Source organism: Ranitomeya variabilis, chromosome 7, assembly GCF_051348905.1.
Source record: "Ranitomeya variabilis isolate aRanVar5 chromosome 7, aRanVar5.hap1, whole genome shotgun sequence".
Classification (NCBI taxonomy): Eukaryota; Metazoa; Chordata; class Amphibia; order Anura; family Dendrobatidae; genus Ranitomeya; species Ranitomeya variabilis.
In genome coordinates this window covers 36,578,981-36,605,509 of record NC_135238.1, presented here as the reverse complement: position 1 = coordinate 36,605,509, position 26,529 = coordinate 36,578,981, and the positions used below count along the sequence as shown (strand labels likewise).

Genomic DNA, 26,529 nt, shown 5'->3' with positions numbered 1-26,529 from the left:
ACGAAGGGTTATCAACCTACCCTGTACAACAGAAACCCAGATATCCATAGATTCCAACCTCAAGAGAATTGGATCCATCCACAGAGTTTAGATGGTCCCATACTGACATCTAGTGGCCACACAAAAGACTACCTGCTCAATTTATATTTCAACTCACAATTCTAAAACACCCCCAATACCCTCCAAACCTTCAACTAGCTAATTTTTAAATCAAAACGAACCTTTTTGATATTTCATAATTAACAAAATGCTTATTTAGTAACCTATTCCTGCAAATAGGAGGAGGAAACAGCAGCTTATTCTACTCTTGTTAACATATCACACAATGGTGAGATCCAACACAAAAACACCTAAGCAGATCAAAGTAAGTGGTTTAAACACCCAATCAGACCTGGATAAATACTTAAAGAAACGCCTCATTACCCCAGGTGCGACCAAAACAAATTACGCACCCAACACAGCACAAGAAGGAGAAACAGACACAGAAATGGAGAGCGACTCGGACATTGGTTCTAGTGGCAAAGACCAAATGGTGACACGCTCCTTTATCAAACGCATTCTATCTGAAGCCCTGGGTCCCATAGGTAAAGAACTATCAGACATTAAACAGGAAATAACTCAGCAAGGACATAGATTAGAGACCTTGGAAAATACACAGACCAACTACACTGAGCACTCCAACGCTATTCTAGCATGCATTAAAACTCAAGAAGAACAAATGCACATCATACACTCCACCCTTGAGGACCACGAGAACAGAGAACGCAGGAACAACATTAGAATAAAAGGACTGCCTGAGACAGTAGCTTTTGAAGCTTTGAATAAGGCTGCAACTGAAACGTTCCGCTCTCTCCTCCTAGACCAAGACCCTCAAGACATGGAAATTGTTAGAATACATAGGGCGCTGCGCCCTAAACCCAAACAAGGAGACCCGCCTCGTGACGTTTTATGTCGATTCCTCGATTTCCGCGTTAAGGACTTGATATTAAAGCGCGCTAGAGAAGCACAAGAGATCACCTTTGAGGGATCGCACCTAAAACTATTTCAAGATCTATCATCTATCACTCTCAGGAAACGACAGCTCCTTAAACCACTCACTGAGGCTCTTCTTCAGAAAAAACTCCAATACCGATGGCTCTTTCCATTCGGTATACAAGTTATCACAGAGGGGAAAAGACTACAGGCTAGGTCCTCAGCTGAGATACGATCATTATGCATAGACCTAAACATATCCTTGAGCCAGTTCCCTGATATTGAGACTTTTCACGCAGCCTCTGCTATACAACCTCTCCTCCCACCTCCCCTGTGGCAACAGGTCTCCACTCCAAGGTCTCAAAAAACAAAACGTAAAGGCTCAAGACTGACTCCCTCTAAAGATCCAGACTCATGAGGAAGGCTCCGGCCATTTAATGTGTTATTCTACATGGATCTACTTGATCATATTCCTTCTGTTCGACATGGTTATTACTTCCAGAAAGCCTGAGTTTATACTAGAAACTTCTCTAGTAACAATATTGTTGGATGTTCACTTGTGTGCTTAATGCTCAAGTATTTGACTGTTTAAATATTTCTCCTTATTCTATTCTCTTTTCTCAACAAGAGTAATGTAATGTCTAATAAGAATTAACTTACCTCCTCCATTGTAGGTAATGCCTGACCTTTTCCAGGTATTTGATTCAATACAAAATGTATTCAGTTCAAAGAATGCTATGTTTTTGTTTTTGTTTTTTTTTCTACTTATTAACTCATATTCCTAACGCTTCTTTACCCTTTCCTTTTACCCCTATCACCCTTGCTTCCTCTCCCTCCTTTCTCCCCCTCCAGGCACCTTGGTGGGATTGTCACAAATGGACCAAACCTCCAGATGACTAATACACAAAAGGTATTTAAATTACTCACCTACAACACAAATGGGTTCAATTCCCCGATCCCCAGAAGCCAAACCCTTTCAAGATTTAAAAAAAATAACTATGACCTATTACTCCTTCAAGAGACCCACTTCACTAAGGACAAACTCCCCTCCTTTGACAAAGCTCATTATAACAGATGGTACCACGCTACGTCACCCCAAGTTAAATCAAAGGGAGTGTCTATAGCAATAGCTAGAGACATCCCTTTCCTTCTACACGACCAATTGATAGATGAGAATGGCCGTTATATTCTAATTAAGGGTATTCTAGCAGGTGAAGCGGTTACCATTTGTAACATCTATGCGCCAAATAAAAAACATCTAAAGTGGCTGCGATCTATATTTAAGAAAATAAGAGAATTCAGGGAAGGTATACTCATAATGGGAGGAGACTTTAATCTAGCTCTTGAACCATCAATAGACACGTCCAAAGGGACAAGTACAATTTCCAAGAGAGATTTGACAAGAATTAAGTCTGCCTTACACTCTCTCAACCTCATAGATCTCTGGCGCTATTTTAACCCGTCCAAACGTGATTACACATTCTTCTCACATCCACACAATTCGTATCACCGAATTGATTACTTTCTTGCCCCTAGATCATTACTACCAAATGTCCAACAAGTAGACATAGTTCCCTCAATATTCTCGGACCACTCGTTCGTGTCAATTGAATTAATCCTCTCTAAACAGTATGCACCGTGCAGATCGTGGCAACTAAATGATACACTCTTAGATGACCCTACCTTAAAAACCCGCATAAACAAAGCCATCCGAACATATTTTGACCTCAACGATAACTCGGAAACCTCTCCTTTAATATTATGGGAAGCCCACAAATCAGTGTTAAGAGGTGAACTTATTTCATTAGCTTCCTACCTTAATAAAACAAAAAATAAAGAAATTGAACTCCTTCATAAGAAAGTAATCCTATTAGAAAAACAACATAAGTCAACACTTCTCCCACAAACGCTTATTGAACTCACAGCTGAAAGACAAAAACTAAAGGACTTACTTAGAGAGCAATCGTCCAAATTATATATGTCTTGGAAAAATCGTATATTTGTCCACGGCGACAAAGCCTCAAAATTAACGATGTCATTATTAAAAAAAAGACAGGCCCGCACTTTTATACATACCATTAAAACCAGGGAAGGTACTAGAACCCAAAACTATTCTCAGATAGAAAAGGAATTTTTGCATTACTACAAATCTTTATATCAATTACGTCCGAGAGAGGAGGAGAGTGAGGTAGAAAAAAGAAGACAAGATATTCAAACCTTCTTGAGAGATCTGAACCTTCCATCCCTAAATGACACACAACAACGCCTACTTTCCAAACCGTTCACACTCTCAGAGCTCCGGTCCGCCCTGTCGAGTTGCCCCAAAGGTAAAGCACCAGGACCAGATGGTTTTTCAACCTATTACTATAAATCTAACTCTGAAGTATTGCTTCCCCATCTCCTTAACATGTGCAACTTTCTTCAAACAGGTGGCGACGTCCCCCGCCAATTTCTAGAAGCCAGAATTTCTTTGATTCATAAAGAGGGGAAAGATCCAGAACAATGTGGGAGTTATCACCCCATATCTTTGTTAAACACGGATCTTAAATTATATGCAAGAATGCTGGCTGATAGAGTGGCCAAGGTTCTACCATCCTTAATCTCACCAAACCAAACTGGTTTTGTAAAAGGACGAGAAGGGAAGGATAATACTCACAAAATACTACATCTCATGCAATATGCGAAAATAAGAGGTACACCACTAGCACTAATGAGTATGGACGCAGAAAAGGCATTCGACAGGGTGGACTGGCTCTTTTTACGGGAAACTTTAGTAAAATTTGGCCTCCCTCCCTCAACAATTACAGCAATTATGAGCATGTATACCTCCCCCACAGCACGAATTAAACTAAACGGCTCACTCACAGACTCATTCCAAATACTTAATGGAACGAGGCAGGGGTGCCCCCTCTCCCCACTACTTTTCGTCATGACTATCGAACCCTTAATACAAGCTATACAACAAAACCCAGAAATTATAGGCATACAAATTCGAGATATTCACTACAAGACTGCAGCATTTGCGGATGATCTTTTGCTGGTGATCTCTCAGCCCTTAAGAAGTATCCCTGCAATAATAAAAATCGTGGAGAGTTACAGTAAACTATCTAACTTCAAAATAAATGAGGCTAAATCAGAAATGTTAAATCTAGGTATACCAAACGATATAATGAGGAAACTCAAATCTACATTCCCCTTCCCATGGCAACCCAAAAGTTTAACCTACCTAGGAATTCAAATAAGTGCGTCTCACAAAGATTTATTTGAACTCAATCTTAATAAACTATACCAAGCTACAGCCACTAATCTCAGATCTTGGAAGGACCCCTTTCTTTCCTGGATTGGAAGGAAAAATATACTAAAAAGCCTTATTCTCCCCAAATTTATATACGTCTTCAATATGCTTCCAATCCATATACCCATCTCCTTTCTAACCAAAGTCCACTCATTATTTTTTAAATATATATGGCAAAAATGTAAACCTCGCATTAATTCCCGAACCCTCACCCTACCGAAAGACAAAGGTGGCATGGGTGCCCCAGACATTGTCAAGTACTATCAAGCCTCTCACCTAGCTAGAACGATCCACTGGATCAGAAATGAAGGAAAACAACAATGGCTTCAAGTGGAAGAAGCAATGTCTCCCGTGCCACTGCGCTCTATCTTATTAAACCGCAATAAAATACCTAATCTTAAGGACCATAAAAATAATTTTACGCTAGCTACCTTAAAAATATGGAAGAAGTGGGGTGAAATCCTAGCTCCATCCTTCTCCCCATTGACCAGAGTCTCCGATTTGATAGACACCCTCCCTCCATCCGCTGCCCGTATATCAATCGAGCAATTGTTTGAAGACGGGTCACTTCTCCCATTACACGACCTACGTAAAATCCCGGGCCTATCGCACCTCACCTTTCTTCAACATGGGAAATTAGCCCATCTTTTCTCCCCACCAAATCGGCCAATTGATTTGAACAGAATACTAACTCCCTTTGAGGTCCTCTGTGCCAGATTCGAACCCCCTCGAAAAATTCTTTCAACGATTTACCAAAACTTACTAACTTTAAATACACCCCTGAAACGAGCGTACTTAGCCCACTGGGAAAAGGACATAGGGATTCCTTTAACTGAGCAACACATCAAGTATATCTATAAAAACTCCCATGGTCCCTCAAATTGTGTCCGCATACAAGAGAACTCTTATAAAATTATCACAAGATGGTATATCACGCCCAAACAGATACATAATTGGCACAGAGCCTCATCTAATAACTGCTGGAGATGTGGGACCAATGAAGGAAACTATTTTCATATCTGGTGGACATGCCCACAGATCTGTCCTTTCTGGAAAGAAGTATCCCAAGTCATATTTACACTGTTAGGTAAACATGTAACACTGAAGCCAGAGAACCTTTTCTTGAATCTTCCGATTTGGCCTCAAGACAGCAAAGCTTCAAAACTAGCTCAATTTGTTCTAGCAGCCGGGAAAAAGCTAATCCCATCTAAATGGAACTCAACTATTATGCCCACCACCCAACAACTTTACCTTAAAATAGATCAACTATACTACGTTGAGAAATTAGCGGCAAGAGTCAATAATACTTATAGAAGATTTCTTATCATCTGGTCTCCATGGGTTCAATTCAGAACTCAATTATCCTTCTTAAGTTCAATATCAACTAAATGAACTCACCCTTGGTGCTCTCCCTCCTATTCCACTCCCTCCACCCCTCCTTGCTCTACACCCATTTCCTCCCCCCACCTTTCGTCCTCTTAGCCTACGTCATCTTTCTGTCATTTACTAGACACAGTTCTTCTTTTAATGTCTGTTATTCTTATGATGTCCGTGAATGGATGTACTCATAATCCTTGATATGTCAATTTTTTTATTCGCTCAAAAGTACATTTGTAATATTGCATACTATTTAATAAAAAGATCATTGAAAAAGAAAAGATCCGATACTTTGACGGTATCGGCCGATACTTTCCGATACCGATACTTTCCGATATCGGAAGGTATCGCTCAACACTAATTATAATCATTCTCATTAAGTTTTTCCATCAAAGCCCCCAATTGATCACAGTTGCCCTCCCAAATAAACAGAATGTCATCGATATATCGACTCCATCCTTGCACCAAGTTTATTTGCTCAATCAAATCATTCTGAAATATTTCCCTTTCCCAATATCCCATGAATAGATTAGCATAAGCCGGGGCGCATGTAGCGCCCATGGCAGTTCCTTGTTGTTGGAGATAAGTGTCTCCATTGAAAACGAACACATTGTGTTCCAAATCAAATTTTAATAGGACAAGAATTAAATCTATCAGTAATTTATCCAAATTACTCTCATGTAGATAGTGAGAAACTGCCCGAAGCCCGTCCGCATGTTTGATGGATGAGTAAAGTGCTTCTACGTGAGCTGTGACTAGTATAGCACTATCTTCCAATTGAATTGAATCCAGCATTCGTAGGGCAGCCGTTGTATCCTTAATGTGGGATGGGAGTGTCAACACAAGAGGTTGCAAATAAAAATCAATGACCCTACAAACTGTTTCACATAAGCTCTCATTTCCAGAGACAATTGGTCTACCGGGGGGGTCACTGGAATCTTTGTGTAATTTGGGTAAAAGATTAAAGGTAGCCATGTTAGGTTTTAGTTTAACAAAATAATCTACTAATTTTTTCGGAATAATACCCTTCTCATGAGCTTCTTCCAGAATTGCAATCAGCTCATGTTGGTAGCGTGTAAGGGGATTAAATGATAATTTTTTATAACAGGATCTTACAGATAGTATCTTGTCGGCCTGTTTTTCATATAAATGAATAGGCCAAACAACAGTATTACCCCCTTTATCCGCTTGTTTTATTACTACCCCACCAAGGTTCTGTAATTCTTTCAATGCTATTTTTTCATCTTTATTCAAGTTAGACATCCAACCAGGACTTTCAGGTATAGATTCAATATCCCTTGTGACCAATCTCGTAAATACCTCTACTGAAGGGCATGCACCAAGGCTGGGAAAAGTTTTGGATTTGGCAATTAGATGTGAAGGAAACTTACCAATTTCCGTTTGAGCATTCTTCTCCAGCAGTTCTTCAAGATCTCTCAAAGCCTCCTTTTCCATTTCCGTAGGAAACAACAGATCCAAGTCGGTCTTATGATGCATTTTTTGTAAAATAATTTTTCGAGCAAATAGGTGCAGATCTTTTACCACGGTGAATTTGTCTAATTTTGAAGAGGGAGAAAAGGTTAAACCCCTCTCCAATAAATTAATCTGTGTTTCAGACAAAACATGATCCGATAGGTTAATTACCTTCATCCGATCATTGTTTCTCTTGACATTCTTCTTAGAGAAGATGTCCGCATATTTCTTACTCCCCATTCTCGTACGCATGTAGTGATCATTGGTGCTCTCAGTTTCACTACATGAAGTACTGCTCTCGGAATATGATGGTAGCTCTTTAGTTGTAGTGTTTACATTAACGGGTGCCAATTTAGATCTCTTCCTAGGGAGCTGCCATTTAAAGATTTTATCATTCTCATAGTCATTAGTGTCTCTCAGATTCTTTTTCAATTTTAATTGACTAATATCTGCTTCCCATTTGTCAATATCTTTATCAATAATTTTCAAATAATTCTCCAATTTCTCAGTAGTTAACTGCTTTTTTAGATTTTTATGCAAATCCTCAATTTCTTTGTCAACCAAATCCAAAGATACAGAATTTTTATCAATTATTATTTTAATAAATTCAAGAGAGCACACCGTGGCTGCTTTCTTCCACCTTTGTATTAATTCGACATCTTCCAGGTCGAAGGACGGATAAACTTGTACCCTTAGGCCCCTTGGAATAATACTTTGCTCCACATAGTTTTCCAAAGCGGTTTTGTTCCACCATATTTTTAATTTTTTATGCACCGCATTTTTATATTGGATGGTGAGATCACGATTTTCTATTAAAACATCCTGTGTACCGGAAGAATTCCCCTGTTTGAATAAGTCTGTGGCCTTGGACCGCCAGGATGTCTCCCTAGCCTTAAGGTCCATCTTGAATAATGCGGATAGTCTGTTAGAAAACAGCAACATAAATGTCAATCACCAATATCCTAAACCTATATATACCTCAACAACAACAATTACTAAACACTTTCTCCATAAAAGCGGAGAAAAAACTGAGGAATCCACGAGATAATAAAATGTACAAAATTTATTACAAAAAATTAAATACAAAATATGTATAGCCACGAAGAGCTGTGTAATTAATGACGGTATTTAAATCAGTGAAATAAATTGAAAAAATATAAGCAATTTCTGTGAGTCGTTTCACACATTTTTAGATCAGCCCATGCACCAGCAGAACAGAGTACAAGCCTGACACGTAGTGAACAACTAGAGAAGGGGGGGGGGGGGTTGGACTCTTTTACAAATAGATTATGTGAACTCTACCCCATGGCGCTGGTACAGCTGCAGAACAAATAAGAAAAAAATTGCATGTCATATTCCTTTATCCCACTGTAAACATCACTTTATAATACACCTTGGCCAACATTTATTTGGATGAAATGTATAATGCTATGTATGTAAAAACAAGATTGTGCAATCTAAGCCAAGTTTCTCTGGCGAAAGTAAATGGCAATGGGCCAATCAGTTTATTATAGGTTATTTGTGTCCTAGTAAAGATTAACACATGTAGGAAAAATAAGCCAAAGTGCATAAATATAAGGACAGGAACACAATCAGAACGGACTCTTACCAGTACTTCGCTATGTCTTTTTTTGCCTTCTTTTTGGCTAGAGCCGATGTGTTGGTATATTTTTCAATTTTCATTGCACTATTCATCTATTGGATAAATGGAATTAGGAAGAGCACAGCAAAGATGCCCCCTGGACCTATGCCTCTGCCGGTCATTGGAAACCTCAACCTGTTGGACCTGGAAAAGCCCCACGAATCTCTGATGCAGGTAGGATACTGTACTTACTGTATAGTCAAGGAGGGTGCAACAGTATTCAGCTGGGGGCAAAGGAATTGGGGGTGGTTGCTGAATGAGACAGGTACAGTATGAATGGATTCATGGTGGACATTAAAGGTCTGGAGGTCTTGTCCTTTGCTGCATTATACATAAACTATTGATGTGAATGGTCATTGTGTAACTCTTCATTCCTCTGTGGTGGTGAGTGAGAGAGATTGAATACTTGCTGTTAGATTTCCCTAAAATAATACCAGATCATTGGAGTTTCCAGCATCTGGACACTTTGTGATCAACCTACTGTCAAGGGACCATCTAATAAAATAGGAATTGTTCAAAGTCAAGAACCTCTTGAAGAGCCGTAGACTTGTCATGTTGCTGGAGATACATGCAACCATGTCCTGCTATCATGATTTTCACTGTGTTGATTTACTAAGTTATACCTCGTTCTTTTATTTATACAATAGAAAAAGAAAAAAATGCAATAATGAAAATACAATAGCATTTAATGTATGACCAAATGTAACTCCAATACCTTTTACAAGAACATTTATCATCATTATAAACTTTGGCCAATATTATGTTTTGAGGTTGATTGTCTCTCCTGGTGCTGTAACAGTTTCCAATTTCCTGGGGAGTATTTCTACCAAATACTACAATGGCTATAAACATTTATGTCGATTGAAGCACATGAACATTAGTATTTCAAGTATTTTTTTAATTATTTTTTTAAGGGTATAAAGGGAAGGAGGAGGAGTAAACAACAAGGAAAAGGGAAACTTGGAGAGGGAAAGGAAGGGAAAAAAAGGAATATAAATTTAGAGAGCACAAATGTTTATAAACGAAAGTTATTGTGTCATAAAAAGAAACAATCAAAGTAACATATATATCATTTATAGCAATGATCCCTTAAATATAAAGAACGTTTAATATGAATGAAATATGTATTGACCAAACCTAAAAATTTGCAATTAAAACAAAATAGTAAATAAGCCCAATGTATCAGTGACATTTCCACAACATGTGATTCAGAAACCAAGGCTTAACAGAAAGCAAGACTAGGATTTGAGGAACGTCAACTTCCAATGCTCCCATTTCCTAGAATATTTTGCTAGGGAATTATTATTAATGACAAATCTTTGTTCAAGAGAACTATGTAGAGAAGTTTAATCCTTAATGTCAGAAAATTTTGGCACATCCGTTTTTTTTCCAATAGAATGCTAAAGAATTTTTGACCACTAAAAAGGTATGAATTAAAGTAAATTTAACTTCTGGTTTAATATCTTCTAAGCCAAAAGAATAGAAGTGCCATCAGCTCCCCGCATCAAAAAAATTCTATTAAGCCAATTAAACTTGTTTCCATAGATTTTTAATCTTTGGACAACTCCAAAAAATATGTAGTAAATTGCCAGGAAGACCACAATTTGTCCGGTAAAGAGGGGACTTTTTTGAGTTTATGTATGAATGTCTAGAGGGAGTGTAATACCAACTAGTCAGTAATTTGTAGATAGATTGGTGAAGTGACATAGAAATACTGGAGGCGTAAGAATGGCTGATTGCCTTTTCCCACTGTTCCACTTACAGAGAGATTTTTTAAGTCAGATTCCCAATGTATCATATATGCATTTATAATTATATTGTTATTTTTATTAAAATACCTGTATAAATGTTTAGTACTCCAAAATAGCTTGTAATACAGGTAGAAATGTTTTCTGTTTCTGGAGATTTTATTATTAAAGAATTTCTGAGTATTCTCTTTCAAAATTGTAAAAAATATAAAATGTGAAGTTGACAAATTCTTTGCTTTTGATATCTTTAAAGGTAGCAAAATTGTCACCATTATATATGTCTTTATTTTTTTAATCCAGATTGAGTCCAATTTTCAGGAATTGAAAAATCATAAATGGTTGCTATTAGTAATAGTGAATAATTTTTGATCTGATCAAATGCATTGGATCCCCTACATGGTTTTGCGAGTAATTTGCAGGTGTTAATTAGGGCTTCAAAAACAGTATGTAGAAGTTCACGTGGAGGTGATTTGAACAAATGTCTAAGTAATAGATCTTAAAGGGGACGGTTATTGTATTGTTCGGTTTCAAAATATAGCCAAGCTGGAGATAGTTCTTTCCTAAACCAATATGAACTTTGTTTACATAGGTTGGCTAAGTAGTATGCAAAAATATTAGGTAGGCCAAAGCCTCCATTATATTTATTTTTATATTTATTTTTATAAAGAATGTCTGAGGCGACTCTTGCTCTTTTTCCAATCTGTATGAAAGCATTCATTATACTCAGAATTTTGGCAATAAAGAAAGAAGGGATAGTCAGTAGTGATGGGCGAATTCCCCGATGTTCGGGATAGGCAGGTCCGCCCGAGTTTTTCTGTAAAGTTTGACTTCGGGGCCGGAGATGATGTCAACCGAACCCCAAACTTGGACTTTACAGGTATGGGATGGGGTGGGCGGGCTGTAAAAGAAAGAATAAAATTAATATAAACATTATAATTATACTTACCTGTCCAGTGACGCTTCCTCCCGTCCCGCTGTCTCCCGGTTGCATCAGCTTCCGGGGCCACTCATTACCTTCCGGCGGTATTCACTGCACTCGGCAGTCTTTGGCTTTTTCCGGCAGTATTCATGCGGTGACGTCACCACACGAACACTTCCGGAAAAAAACAAAGACTACCGAGTGCAGTGAATACTGCTGGAAGGTAATGAGCAGCCCAGGAAGTAGAGGCCGGGAGACAGCGGGACGGGAGGACGCGTCGCTGGACACGTAAGTATAATATTTATAATGTTTATTATTAATTTTATCTTTTCTTTTACATGCCCTGGACCCGAACTGGACCCGAACTGTAACACGGGTTTCCCATGGAAACCTGTGTTTGGGACCGTGTGACAGAACACTATGTGTTCAGTACGGCCCCGAACTTTACAGTTCGGATTTGCCCATCCCTAATAGTCAGCGGTAAAGTTCTGTGTGTGTATATATATATATATATATATATATATATATATATATATATATGTATATACTGTATATATATAGTATTTTGGGTAGTACAAATGATTTTACAACCAGGATTTTTCCCAACCAAGAGAGGTCTGAATTCCCAAAGCCAGAAAAATCACTAGAGATGTTTCTAATAATATTCTCTAATTTAGCAGAAACTACTGACTGTAATTTTTTGTGTGTAAATAATACCCAGGTATAAAACTTCTTTCTGCTCTTATATAAAATGTATTATTTTTTTTAATGCGTTGATTGTGTGATCACTCAGATTAAAAGGTAGCATTTTCTATTTTTAACAGTTAATTTTAAAATAGGAGATTGTTGAAAATGAATCTAATATCATTAATAGATAATCTGATTTGGAGGATCTGATAATGTCAAAAAGAAGTCATCCGCAAACAAACTAATTTTAAAATGATGCAATGGAATCTGAAAGCCCATAATAGAGGTGTCATTTCTAATTTTCTCTGCAAGAGGTTCCATTGCTAATACGAATAAAAGGGGGGATAGAGGACATCCTTGCCTAGTGCCGTTAGTAATAGGAAATGACATAGACAAATGATTATTTACATAGATTTTTGCTCATGGGTTGGAATAAAGGGCAAAAATGGGTGATAGAAATTTATTATAAAAAACAAATTTTGAAAGGACCATCCTCAAATATGCCCAATTAAGTCTGTCAAAAGCTTTCTCAGTGTCCAATGTTAGGAAGACTGAAGGTATTTGAAGATTTGATCATATTAATAATATTAATATGCCTTCTAGTACCATCTGAAGATTGACGGATTGTTTGACTCTTCTCTTTTTTAAAGAGGATCTAGATTTTTCGGGACTTATTAGACTAGGAAAGTTCTCAGATGATTTTGATTAAGAATGATATAATGAGCGTCTCTCTCTCTTATATTTATTTTGCTACTGTTTGAATCCGCCGATTTGCTAGCCGTGGGAGCAGTAGTTTTTAATTTCTTTCTCTTTCCATCTTAGTATATTGAGATGAGGTAATAAACAAGATTAAAAAAATGTAGAAAAGTACTATAAGTAAAATTAAACCAAAAAGAAATACACCCAAATATCTATCTTAAAGAATAGCAGTTCCATATAAACTTATCCATATTCTAAGAAAAAAGGTTTCAGCACTCACCGATCCTTTTAAAACGAGTTGATTCTTTATTCAAACATTGTTAAAATCTTCACGGCTCGGGGGTGTGCAAGGAAAGGCGTGTGTAGGTTCCGATGATGGCCGTTTCGCGCCTGGTATGGCGCTTCTACTCGTTTTAAAAGGATCGGTGAGTGCTGAAACCTTTTTTCTTAGAATATGGACTGCGTTGTTGTGATGTTCGGCTTCAGCACCCGGGATCCGATGGCAAGCCTGTACTCGTAAACAGGTGTGTTCGATATATAACTCAGACTTACTGGCGGTGCTGTCTACTATTTTCTCAGATCATCATATAAACTTATATTTATCTTCAAATCACAGAACTCTATATGTATATATTTATAGTATAAAATGCTACAGAACAAAGTAGCCTCCAATCTTCTCTAACTCACAATAAACAATGACCTTAGCTTTATATCTCCTTAATATCCAAAATGACAAAAGACAAGAAATCATTAGGTATCTAGAATAGCTGGCCCCGCTGAGACTACCACGATACCTCTGCTTCTCCTGAGGATGGAGAGGGGTTCATAATATCAGCAAAGGGAGAGTTAGATAAATGGTGTTAATGAGAGGGAGAAATCCACTCACAAATCCTTGATTATTAATTCCCAGAAATGCTTTTTGTGTCCTCTATTACTTTAAATCCCAGTGCTCAGCTCTGCTATAGCCCTGTTTTCTGTAATTGCCCATCGATATTGAGCAACTCTGGCTTCTGTCTCCTTGGCCCGTGTGATGACTGGTGGGGAGCCTCCTCAAGTGAGACTTCGGTACCTTACACGTCACTCCTGGGTGATAATTGCTGGCTGTTGCTGTATCATCTTGTCCTCGGCATCTTCCTCTCTTGGTAGGTGTATTTCTTGTCACAGCAACACAAAAGGACAAGCATGCCAACAGCAGACACAAAGGGGGGAGCAGCATTGCGCAAACAAAGCCTGAGTTGGCAATGTCCGACACTCCGCTCAGCAGTCCCACCACAGCAGTATCGATATACAGGGCCGTATTTAGAATTTCTGCTGCCCTAGGCACTTTTAAAGCTGCCTCCCCTATTGTTGAGTATGACACTATCGGCAGTGACTTTGGCAAAAATCGCTGATGTGAAAGTAGCCTTTTGCAGCAGATCCAGCAGTTTTTCCGCATCTGCCGCGTAACGGATCACTTACGGCAACAGTGCGTTTGGCCTCATTCATTCCCTATGGGACTTGTGGACATGTGCGGCATTTGCAGTTTTGCCGCGCTCCGGCAAATGCGGTACTTGCAGCAATTGAAAAAAAACGCTGCTGGCAGTGTTTTTTTTGTCTCACCACAAGTGCAAAACCGCAAGTGCCACAAATGTCCGCAAGTAGCCATCACTACCTGTCCCTGCACCTTGCTAGCTCATCCCTAACCATCCCTAACCTAAAACTACACTGTAAAGCTTTAGAAAAACAACTTATTAACTGACATATTCCTACGATAATGAGGGCTCCAGGCTACGGCGTACACTGGGACGGGCAGTCTCCGGGTCTCCATTCTCTCTCTGTGCACACCCTCAGTCCCTGCCTCACTGCCAGTGCTGCACTGTGCACAGACATCCCTCCACCAGACCCAGTAATCAACGCTCGCAGTAGCTTACCGGCAGAGGTGTATCTAGGTTTTCTGGCACCCGGGGCAAGAATTCATTTTGTTCCCCCCTCCGCCACCAAGGACATATGCAATTTGCACACTTAGTCATGTACCCACAAGCTCCTCTCCCTAATGCTCTCAATGTTCAGTGAAAAACTGAGAGAAGCAGGAAGAGAAGCTCGTTGTTACAGGACCACAAGTATGAAAGTCGCATATGAGTGAAGTGTCCATGTGACGACTACTGGAACCTGTAGAGCTGAATCCTGACATCGCAGGCTTCTGAATTCTACCATCAAATGCACTGCACACTTTTAGGATTCTCCCTTGCCGGTGGACGGTCATGTCAGCACAATCATGTGATTTGTATACTTCTGACCACGTTCCGACTAGATGTGCCCAGCCTCGCTCAGTTCATTTTCATTGACTGAGGCCACACATGTCTAGTCAGCGCATGACTGCATGTATGTAAATCGCCAGCATGAGAGAATCCTGACAGCGTGCAGTGCGCACTGTGAGAATTCAGAAGTCTGCAGTCACAAAGAATTACTGCAGACTCATTACAAACCTGGACATCCCCTTTAATGCTCCTAACATAAATAAAAACATGAGAGTTAGTCAGTATCACAAATAACATTTACATCCAGGTACCTTATAGAGGACGTCGTCTCTGGAGTAGTTCTCCTTCTTTTCGTCATCTTGTCCAGACCCCATGATGAGTTTTCTCATCCACAGCCGTCTCTGCAGACTTCCATCTTCTCCGCTCTTTTGCAGAAAATCTCCACATGACGCCCTTAAAGATACAAGTTTCATTATAATGCTCCTGAATAAAAAAAATTGCCCCTCACTATATTGTCTGCACAAAATATGACCCCACACTGTCCCTCTTATGGTACATGCTCTTCTCACTGACCTCTCCTTTCAATACCGGCCCCCTCTTCACACTGTCCTCTCACACTGTGTCCCCCCTATAAGGCCCAGTATTTATACTGTACTCTGTCATCACACTCCCCCTCCTTAGTATACTGTTCCCTCCTGGGTGTGCACTAACACTGTCATCCCATGCTACGTCCCCACTACTCAGTTTCTATTCTGTGCCCACTCACTTTTCTCCCCCATACTGTCTCCTCACACTATTCCCCTCCCTCCTCATACTGTCTCCTCTCACATCCCTCCTGTTCACCATACTGTCTCCTCATATATTTACCCCCTCACTTTCTATACTGCCTGCTCACACATACCCCCCCGTCTCCATATTCTGTGTCTGCACACATCCCATCACCCTCACTCCCCGTACTCTTTTTAAATACATTTTTCACATCTCTACTCATACTGTGTCCACATACATTCCCCCGTTCGCTTCCCATACTGTCTGCACCCATCCCCCCATACTGTTCCTCATACATGCCCTCCATTCCCCATACATGCCCTCATTCCCCTGTACTGTTTCCTCATACATGCCCCCCATTCTTCAAACTGTTTCCTCATACATGCCCTCATTTCCCTGTACTGTTTCCTCATACATGCCCTCATTCCCAAGTACTGTTTCCTCAAACATGCCCCCAATTGCCCTGTACTGTTTTCTCATACATGCCCCCCATTCCCCATATTGTTTCCTCATACATGCCCCCATTCCCCTGTACCCATTCCCCTGTACTGTTTCATCATACATGCTCCCCATTCCCCCATACTGTTTCCTCATACATGCCCTCCATTCTCCTGTACGGTTTCTTCATACATGCCCTCCATTCTCCTGTACTGTTTCCTCATACATGCCCCCCATTGCCCAGTACTGTTTCCTCATACATGCCCCCATTCCTCCATACTGTTTTCTCGCACATGCCCCCATTCCCCAGTACTGTTTCCTCATACATGCCCCTCATTCCCCCGTACTGTTTCCTCATATATGCCCCCCATTGTCCCATACTGTTTTCTCATATATGCCCCCATTCCCCAGTACTGTTTCCTCATACATGCCCCCCTATTCCCCAGTATTGTTTCCTCATACATGCCCCCCATTCCCCAGTACTATTTTCTCATACATTCCCCCATTCCCCAGTACTGTTTCCTCATGCATGCCCCCCATTCCTCATATTGTTTCCTCATACATGCCCCCATTCCCCTCTACTGTTTCCTCATACATGCCCCCCATTCCCAATCTGTTTCCTCATACATGTCCCCCATTCCCCTGTACTGTTTCCCCATCTCCCCCTTTGCTCTTCATTTTGTGTCATCAAGTCTCCCCCACACAATAAAACCCCCCATCCCTACTACAAATCTCCCCACACACAATAAATAACCCCATCTCCACTCCAATTCTCCCCACACATAATAAATCCCCCTATATTCACTCAAATTGTCCCCACACACAATAAATCCCTCCATCCCCACTCAAATTCTCCACACATAATAAATCCCCCCATCCTCACTCCAATTGCTCCCCCTGTGCACTTAATCTTTGATGTCTTCAGTTCCACTGGATCACTTACCACCAGTGTTCGCCTCTGCAGCTCGAGTGAGCGATGTAAGCAACGTGATCACATGATCTGATCACACTGCTCACGCCGCTCTGACCCGACAGTCAGAGCCTCAATTGTTCTCACGTCTGTAAGATGCGAGTACAATTGATCCCTGGGCAGGGGCGGACACTGACAGCTTGGAGCCCCTGTGCAAGAAATGTGTCTGGGCCCCCCTTTTTTATGGAGACAAAGCTATATATACATATTTAGCCACACACACATACATGTGTATATATTACATACCGCATATACTTGAGTATAAGCCGACCCGAGTATAAGCCGAGGCACCTAAATTTGCCACGGAAAACTGGATAAGCTTATTGATTTGAGTATAAGCTGGGTATGTATTGTCTCCTCATTCCTATCCCGGTATGTGTGGTTCCTCCATCCTGTCCTGCTCTGTGTGTCTCTCCCTGTTGTATGCATGGTTTCCCCGGACCCATTTTGTATGCATGGCTCCCCTTGTTTTATGCATGGCTCAGCTCCCTCCATCTTGTATGAATGGCTCTGCTCCCCCCTCCCATCTTGTATGCATGGCTCAGCTCCCCCATCATCTATGCATGGCTCAGCTCCCCCCATCTTGTATGCATGGCTCAGCTCACCCCTCCCATCTTGTATGCATGGCTCGGCTCACCCCTCCCATCTTGGATGCATGGCTCAGCTCCCCCTCTCCCATCTATTATGCATGGCTAGGCTCCCCCCATCTTGTATGCATGGCTCAGCTCTCCCCTCCTATCTTGTATGCATGGTTCGGCTCCCCTCATCTTGTATGCATGGCTCAGCTCCCCCCATCTTGTATGCATGGCTCAGCTCCCCCCTCCAATCTTGTATGCATGGCTCAGCTCCCCCCTCCCATCTTGTATGCATGGCCCGGCTCCCCCCATCTTGTACGCATGGCTCAGCTCCCACCCTCCCATCTTGTATGCATGGCCCGGTCCCCCCGTCTTGTATGCATGGCTCAGCTCCCCCCCATCTTGTATGCATGGCTCAGCTCCCCCCTTCCATCTTGTATGCATGGCTCAGCTCCCCCATCCCATCTTGTATGCATGGCTCAGCTCCCCCATCTTGTATGCATGGCCGGGCACCCCCCCATCTTGTATGCATGGCTCGGCTCCCCTCATCTTGTATGCATGGCCAGCTCCCCCCATCTTGTATGCATGGCTCAGCTCCCACCCATCTTGTATGCATGGCTCAGCTCCCCCTTCCCATCTTGTATGCATGGCTCAGCTCCCCCCATCTTGCATGCATGGCTCAGCTCCCCCCCATCTTGTATGCATGGCTCAGCTCCCCCCATCTTGTATGCATGGCTCAGCTTCTCCCATCTTGTATGCATGGCTCAGCTCCCCCCATCTTGTATGCATGGCTCAGCTTCTCCCATCTTGTATGCATGGCTCAGCTCCCATCCATCTTGTATGCATGGCTCAGCTCCCCCTTCCCATCTTGTATGCATGGCTCAGCTCCCCCCATCTTGTATGCATGGCTCAGCTTCTCCCATCTTGTATGCATGGCTCAGCTCCCCCCATCTTGTATGCATGGCTCAGCTTCTCCCATCTTGTATGCATGGCTCACGGGCGGGCAGGGGGGTGGTGACCCCGGACTTTAATTAAAAAAAAATAAAAACTTGATCAGGTGCCGCCCCGCATCCTGGCCCCCTAAGCACGAGCCAGACGATGGGGAGCTGGGGTGCGAAATTTGCATGGTGTAACTTTTTGTGCCAACCACCTTGGGAAGATAGGGCTATTGAGAGGGCATTGTTTGACCTATCCAGTCCTGTAGTTTACTTGACACAATATTGGATATTCAAACCACTTGGATAATTAAATATGTAGATAATTTGGGAACTTCAATGGTATTTCTTACCTTTAATTCTGAAAAAGAAATGTATATTTTTTTGAAGGTGAGGAATTCCTTTGATTAGTCAGACCTTGCAGAGTAATGGGAATATTTTTTTTCTCAAACATCAGGCCATAATCTAACAATCACAGCTCAACTACTCAGGTTGTTCCAAGCATCTCTTAGAGCATGCCTTACACTGTCTTACCTATGTACGATGCCACTTCTTCTAGAGACACACAGTGTCCCTTTGCTCAGTTCTCCTGGTGCAGGCGACAATTTCTCACCACTGTCTCAAGTTATAGAGACTCCCAGTTCAGGCGACAACACACCACCTGCGACAGCTCCTCAAACTGTCCTAGACTATAGTACCATTTAGTGTTTAGGACATTAATTGAGGTGCTAAACTTGCTGGTTACACTTTGAAATTGAGGCAGAGAGTTTAATGGTTGTAGAGTAGTTGGAATATTCTATTTCACTCTAACATCAGATCACTTACAATCACATGCAGACTACTCTGGGGTTTTAGGCAACTGTTACAGCATGTCTTGCACTATCTTACCTATGCAGGGCACAACTGCTTCTAGAGACACACACCATCTCTTTGTCAGGTCTCCTGATGTGGGCCACAGTTTCTCACTGCTGGTCTTAGAATATTAAGTTTATTTAGAATATAAGTTTAGGCCACAACTCACATCCATCCACTGTTCCTCAAACTGTCTCTAACTATAGTACCACTTAGCGTCCAGGCCATTACTCCTCTATAATTGTCTAAAGAGCCTTAACCATTTCAAAGCAGGCAGACTGATGCAGTCAATCTCCCAAGGTCACCACTGAGCTTCTAAGTCCAGGTTCCATCTTTAGTTCAGGGCATCACTCCAGTTAGCTTAGATCCTTCATACATTTGCTATTTCCAACTCTCTCCTGGTCAGCATAATTTTTCAGTAGTTCCTATCAGGTCTTTAGGCCTCTTGTTCTCTGATTTTAGTTTTAAGGCAACATACCTTGATTATGTCAAGATTTTTGCATATTTCCCCAGCTTCATGGTTTCAACAGCAAGTGTGGCTTGTTGAAAATGTATCTGTATTAGCTGTTTTGAGTGACATTGTGGGTTGAAGATACAATTTTTGTCTTTAGAGAAGTACAATTCAAATTATTGTTTTAAATAACTAAAAAAATATATTTTACAGCTTTCTGAGAAGTATGGCGAAATATTTACTTTACATTTTGGACCCAAGAAAATGGTGATACTTGCTGGATATAAGATAATAAAAGAAGCACTTGTTACGCGAGCTGATGATTTTGGAGAACGGGCGATTGATCCAATCTTCGAAGCTGCCTTCAATGGACATGGTATTTATAGAACTATAATATTGTGCATTCTTCGAATCATAACATTTACAATAGTGACCTGTTAGGGGAGCAGAATACTTTAAAATCCAGTAGCTATAGCTGATTCTGCTAATTGTAGATTCTCTAAAAGCATTAACAAATACCATTTATGAGTTGAGATGAGCGAACGTGTTCAGAAATATTTTTTGCCAATCTTGAATTTGGTACGAATGTAGCACATTCGGATTCGTGTTTGCTTTCATGAGCATTTTTACTCATTGTCGGCAAAAGTTGGTCACAGTTCGGTAAGTCATTGCGTTTCCACTAATGCTTTTGTTACTACTTTGGTTAGAATAGTGGTGCTGTGTGATAAGCGGGGAGGGACAGGGGTATGTGTTTGATGAGGGGAAGGTGTGTGTCAGAGGAGCTACGGAGTGTAAATATACACAAAAATACGTGCACCGCTGACCGCTGTCATGTGATTGGGGGTCATCGGTTCATCGGCATAATAACCAGAGGTCTCCTGGAGACCTCTATGGTTGTTGATGCCGGTTTGCTATGAGCACCACCCTATGGTCGGCACTCATAGCAATGCTATAATTTTACTACATAGAGGCGATCTGAGCATTGCCTCTATGTAGCAGAGCCAATCAAGTTGTGGCAGCTTCTATCCTCCCATGGAGGCTATTGAAGCATGCCAAAACTTAAAGAAAAATAGTTTTAAAAATATAAAAAAATAAAAATAAATAAAAGTTTAAATCACCCCCCTTTACCCACATTCAAAATAAATAAAAAAATACCCATATATGGTATTGCCGCGTTCATAATTGCCTGATCTATCAATAAAAAAAAGGATTAGCCTGATCACTAAGCAGCGTAGCAAGAAAAAAATTGAAACGCCAGAATTACATTTTTTTTGTCTCCGCCACATTGTATTAAAATGCATTAACGGGCAATCAAAAGATCGTATCTGCACCAAAATAGTATCAATAAAAACATCAGCTCTGTGCACAAAAAATAAGCCCTCACCCAACCCCAGATCACGAACAGAGGAGGCGCTATGGGTATCGAAAAATTGCGCAATTTTTTTCTTTTTAGCAAATGTGGAATTTTTTTTCAGCACTTAGATAAAAAAGAACCTAGACATGTTTGGTGTCTATGAACTCATAATGACCTGAAGAATCTTTATGGTGGGTCAGTTTTAGCATTTAGTGAACCTAGCAAAAAAGCCAAACAAAAACAAGTGTGGGATTGCACTTTTTTTGCAATTTCACCGCACTTGGAATTTCTCTCCGTTTTCTATTACACGACATGGTAAAACCAAAGGTGTCTTTCAAATGTACAACTCGTCCCACAAAAAATAAGCCCTTACATGGCCATATTAATGGAAAAAAAAATTATGGCTCTGTGAAGAAGAGGAGCGAAAAACAAAAACTCATTTTTGTGAATTGTAAACAAAATAATATACATTAAAATGAAGCTGCTGATATTTATTGAACAAATCCAGGGGAACAAACGCCTGAACATTTTTTATCAGTCAAGGGTGAACATGAACAAGAAAGACACAAAAGAAAAATGGAAGAGAGGGAGGTGCTCAGGTTATTCCTAGAAAGTTATCAGCAGTTTTTATCTTCTTTCTCATTCATCTCCTTCTATTTCATCTACTTCTACTTTTAGACACCATTCTTCTTACTTTTCCTTTTTCTCATTCATCTTCCTCATCATCATGTTCAGTCTTCTTCCTTATTTTTCATTTTGCTCTATTCTTTTATTTCATCTTCCTTCTGTTTTTTTCTTTATCTAATCATTCATCTACTTCTTCACTGTCTTCATTGTTTATCTTATGTTCACCTTATCTCCTTCCTGGCTTATTTTCCATCTCCTTTATCATCATTATCATTATAATAATCATCATCTTCATTATTCTTCCTTTTGCTTTTTCTTTTCCATCTTTATTATTATTATCTTAATTCTACTTTTCTTCCTTTGTTTCTTCTTCCTCATCCATAATCTTCTTCTACAAGTTTCTTATTCAGCTTTATCATAATTTTCTTAATTTTTTATTTCTTGCTTTTCTTGTTTTTCCTTATCTTTCACTTTTTCTTTTTTTTGTCCTCACTTTCTCCATCTTTTCAGTAACCATCATCTCTTTCATTTCTTCTTCTTCCCTCATACTTTTGCATCATATGCTTCTTTCTCAATAGTATAATTATTATTATGTTTTACAACCTCATTTGTCAATTTACTTGCATTTTCTTATATGCAAGTTTTATTTATAAATCCAATTTTTAGTTTCAACTTCTTCAACTTTTTAAAGAAACCATTTGCTGGATTGTTTAGTTAATAAAGGCTATTTACTGTACAAAAAAAAGAAAAAAAACATGCCAAAAGTATGGGGCGACTTTTGGTATGTTTTTTTCTTTTTGTTTTCTCCACTCATCTATTTGACATGCCTCATTGATCCCATCAACTTTTTGATGGTGCCCTCCTGTTTGTCTGCATATAAAGGCTGTTTTCCATTCAGTATGATTAATTAATTCTTCCCAAAGTTTTTCATATTTAACTATATTTTAGGTGTATTATTTTCCAATGGAGAACAATGGAAATCTATGAGGAGGTTTATGCTAGCAACACTTCGAGACTTTGGAATGGGGAAGAAAAGTGTGGAAGCCAGAATTCAAGATGAATTAATTTCCCTTATAGAAAGTTTTAGATCTCACAATGGTAAGATACATCATTCACATTTATCTCATAGCTTTTATATACTCTAACTTCTTGTCTGTCACTTTCTACAACTCGGTCTACAGAATCCACGTTGTCAATCGTAAAACTACAATGTTATTCAGAGGGGTTTTGCAAATCTGCATTCACATATATTAGAGGGTACACCACAGTGTGAAGTTTTTGCTCTATATTTGCATCACATTTTGCTGCACGTGAGAAACATCTGCAGCATCTAAACATATCATTAGGATTTGAATTGTTATTCAGGCTGTGGGTTTGCTCCAATTATGACTTGGTTATTTCAGTAATCTACTGTCATCACTGAAGGTAGATTTAACCTGTGGTTACAAATAACCTTTTAGAATGAGTATTTTTTAAATATTTTTTTTATTCAGAATTTATTCTGTTGTTTATGAATCTTTTCTTTATTATTTTAGGCAAACCATTCGATGCTCACATGCTGATAAACACTGCAGTTTCCAACGTAATCTGCTCTATTATCTTTGGGAAAAGGTTTGAGTATGATGACCCAACATTTGAAAAATTAATTAAAATGTTAGATGAAAATACCAAACTTTTGGGTACACCCAAAGTGCTGGTAAGAAAACCTTCAGATCTTATATCTAAACTTTTTAGTGAATTTTCGGATGAGTAGTTTCAGGATGATCCTAAAATGCCCTCTAACCTTTTCAGGTGAACTTAATATGACCGTCTCTAAACTTTTTAGTGCACATGTCCAACTGTTCAATGTCTCAGCACTTTTTGCACAACTTGCTGTTCTCTAACGGGGAGCTTAATGGCAAAATTCACAACAGGTGTTTGATCCATGAATCGTCCAATAAATTTTGAGGTTTAATCAGAATTGATATTTAAATAGTCCTCTTCATCATGCTGTTCAAATTTTGACATCATGAGACCAAGACGACACATAACAATTGATCAACAGTACCTATTCATTGCAAGGCTTTATGCAGGATGTTCTCAGATGGAAGTGGCCACGGAGCTGAGTGTCCCCAACAGGTTGCCAAAGAGACACAGAGAGAATGGGAGAGTCACAGAAATGCAGAAAAGTGGATGTCCTTTGACCGCATCCCACTCTGATGACCTCCTCATTGTGAACAATGCCTTTCGGACCTGGATAAAGACTGCCACACAACTCCAGGCACATTTAAGGGAGGTGAGCAACACCCAAGTGTCAGGTCAGACTATTCAAAACTATTTACATCAGCATTGTTTGCCTGCTTGATGACCTGCAAGAGTACCTGGCCATGCCACCAGACACAGGCGTTATCGTCTTGCATAAGCCATAGAGCATTTACGCTGGATGAGGGACCAGTGGGCCTCAGTGCTGTTCACTGGTAAAAGTAAATTCATGCTGAGCAGAAATTATGTCTGCCAACAATGTTAGAGATGTCAAGAAGAATGCTATGCATCAGCCACTGTTGTCACCAGACGAGCCTTTGGTGTTGGTGGTGTTAAAGTGTGAGTGTGTCTAATCAATACAGAACTGCCCTACTCTTTGTCAATGGTACAGTGACAAGCTCTCATGACTTGTATAACATCAGTAATCCAGTCATTGTGCCTCTACATGAACGATACAGGCCTAATTTCATCTTCATGGATGACAATGCTCCAGCTCATCAAGGTCGCATCATTAGGAAATGGCTGCTGGAAACTGGGGTACCTCAAATTGAGTGGCCTGCACTTTTTCAAGAAAGGAATCCATATGAAAACCTTTGGGATCAGCTGTATCACTGTGTAGAGGCTCGTAACTCTGTACCCCACAATGTCAATGACCTGAGGGCTGCCCTTCAATAAGAGTGAGATGCCACACCTTAGTAGACAATAACTCTTTCTCAAGACCTGAATCCCATAGAAAACCTATGGGATCAGCTGTATCACCGTGTAGAGGATCGTAACTCTGTACCCCACAACGTCAATGACCTGAGGGCAGCCCTTCAGGAAGAGTGGGATACCACGCCTCAGCAGACAATAATTCAACTTGTGAACACCATGAGATGTCGTTGTCAAGCTGTAATTGATGTTAAAGGTCATATGACAAGTTATTGAGACATTGCCACTTTTTGGGGGTATACCCACCACCACTGTTGTTGGCTTTTGTTTTAATAAATTGTTTGAAATTAGGAAATCACCATTGAAAGCTTCTACTTAAAGGGGTTTTCCCATGAGCAAAGTACATTTTAATTAATAGATATTGGAATACAAATGATAACACATCAAATTATGGAAATTATTATTATTACAAGATCCATTGATTACATACAATGTTGATTTAAATTTACTTCATTCATGGTGAAACCTCTTTAAATGCTGTACAATTATGATAAAATATCACTGTAGTGTTTCTGACTTTTTATGAGTAGTGTATGCTATGGTTTATATATATATTATTTATATAATGAATATAAGGTATCATCTCATAGCTGTTCTTCATATTTCATGCAACTGAATAAGGATCCTTTTAGTATTCTTACTGATACATGTTAGGCCTGTCCCACACGTCCAGATAATTCCGGTACCAGAAACAATCGGTACCGGAATTATCCGTGTCCGTGTGCCCCTACGTTTCTGGTGTACATCAGTGTGGCACACTTGCGGCACACGTGTGCCACCCGTGTTCCCACTGGGTACCACACGCACCGTGCTGGGTACCACACGTACCAGCATCTGGTGCTGAATCCGCGATTCATATCTTCTATGCGGCAGCGTTTGCTGCATAGAAGATATGAATAATAGTGTTTAAAATAAAGATCTATCTGTCTGCCGCCCTCCCACCCCCTGTGCGCCCCCCCGCTGTTCTGAAAATGCTCACCCGCCTCCCTCGCAGTGTCCTGTCCTGGCCGCACCTTCTACTGTATGCGGTCACATGGGGCCGCTCATTTACAGTCATTAATAGGCGGCTCCACCCCTATGGGAGGTGGAGCCACATATTCATGACTCTAATCGGCGGCCCCATGTGACCGCATACAGTAGAAGGCGCGGCCAGGACAGGAAGTAGCGACAGCCAACGAGGGAAGCGGGTGAGTATTTTCAGAACAGCGGGGCGGGCGCACAGGGGGTGGGAGGGCGGGGGACAGATAGATCTTTATTTTAAACACTATTATTCATATCTTCTATGCAGCAAACGCTGCTGCACAGAAGATATGAATCGCGGCTTCAGCACCATGCTTACTGTAGCGCTGTCTCCTGCACGCCACAGGGACTGCACCCAGAGAACGTCCATGTGCGGTCCGTGTTTCACACAGACCCATTGACTTTAATGGGTCAGTGTGATACGTGCGCTCCCACGAACACTGACATGTCTCCGTGTTTGGCACACGGAGACACAGTCCGCAAAAAATCAATGACATCTGCACAGATGCATTGATTTTAATGGGTCTACGTGTGTCAG

At 40.5% G+C, this 26,529-nt stretch overlaps 1 protein-coding gene across 1 annotated transcript in view; it reads left to right on the top strand.

The window, feature by feature from the left end:
* The first annotated feature begins 8,684 nt into the window (after positions 1–8,684).
* LOC143785748 (cytochrome P450 2K4-like) overlaps positions 8,685–26,529 on the top strand; it is an 86,927-nt gene continuing 69,082 nt past the window's right edge. Inside the window, exons 1-4 of the mRNA XM_077274839.1 lie at positions 8,685–8,933; positions 20,252–20,414; positions 22,968–23,117; positions 23,555–23,715. Coding sequence (XP_077130954.1) covers positions 8,739–8,933; positions 20,252–20,414; positions 22,968–23,117; positions 23,555–23,715 — 669 coding nt within the window. The 5' untranslated portion in view covers positions 8,685–8,738. The remainder of the gene's footprint in view (positions 8,934–20,251; positions 20,415–22,967; positions 23,118–23,554; positions 23,716–26,529) is intronic.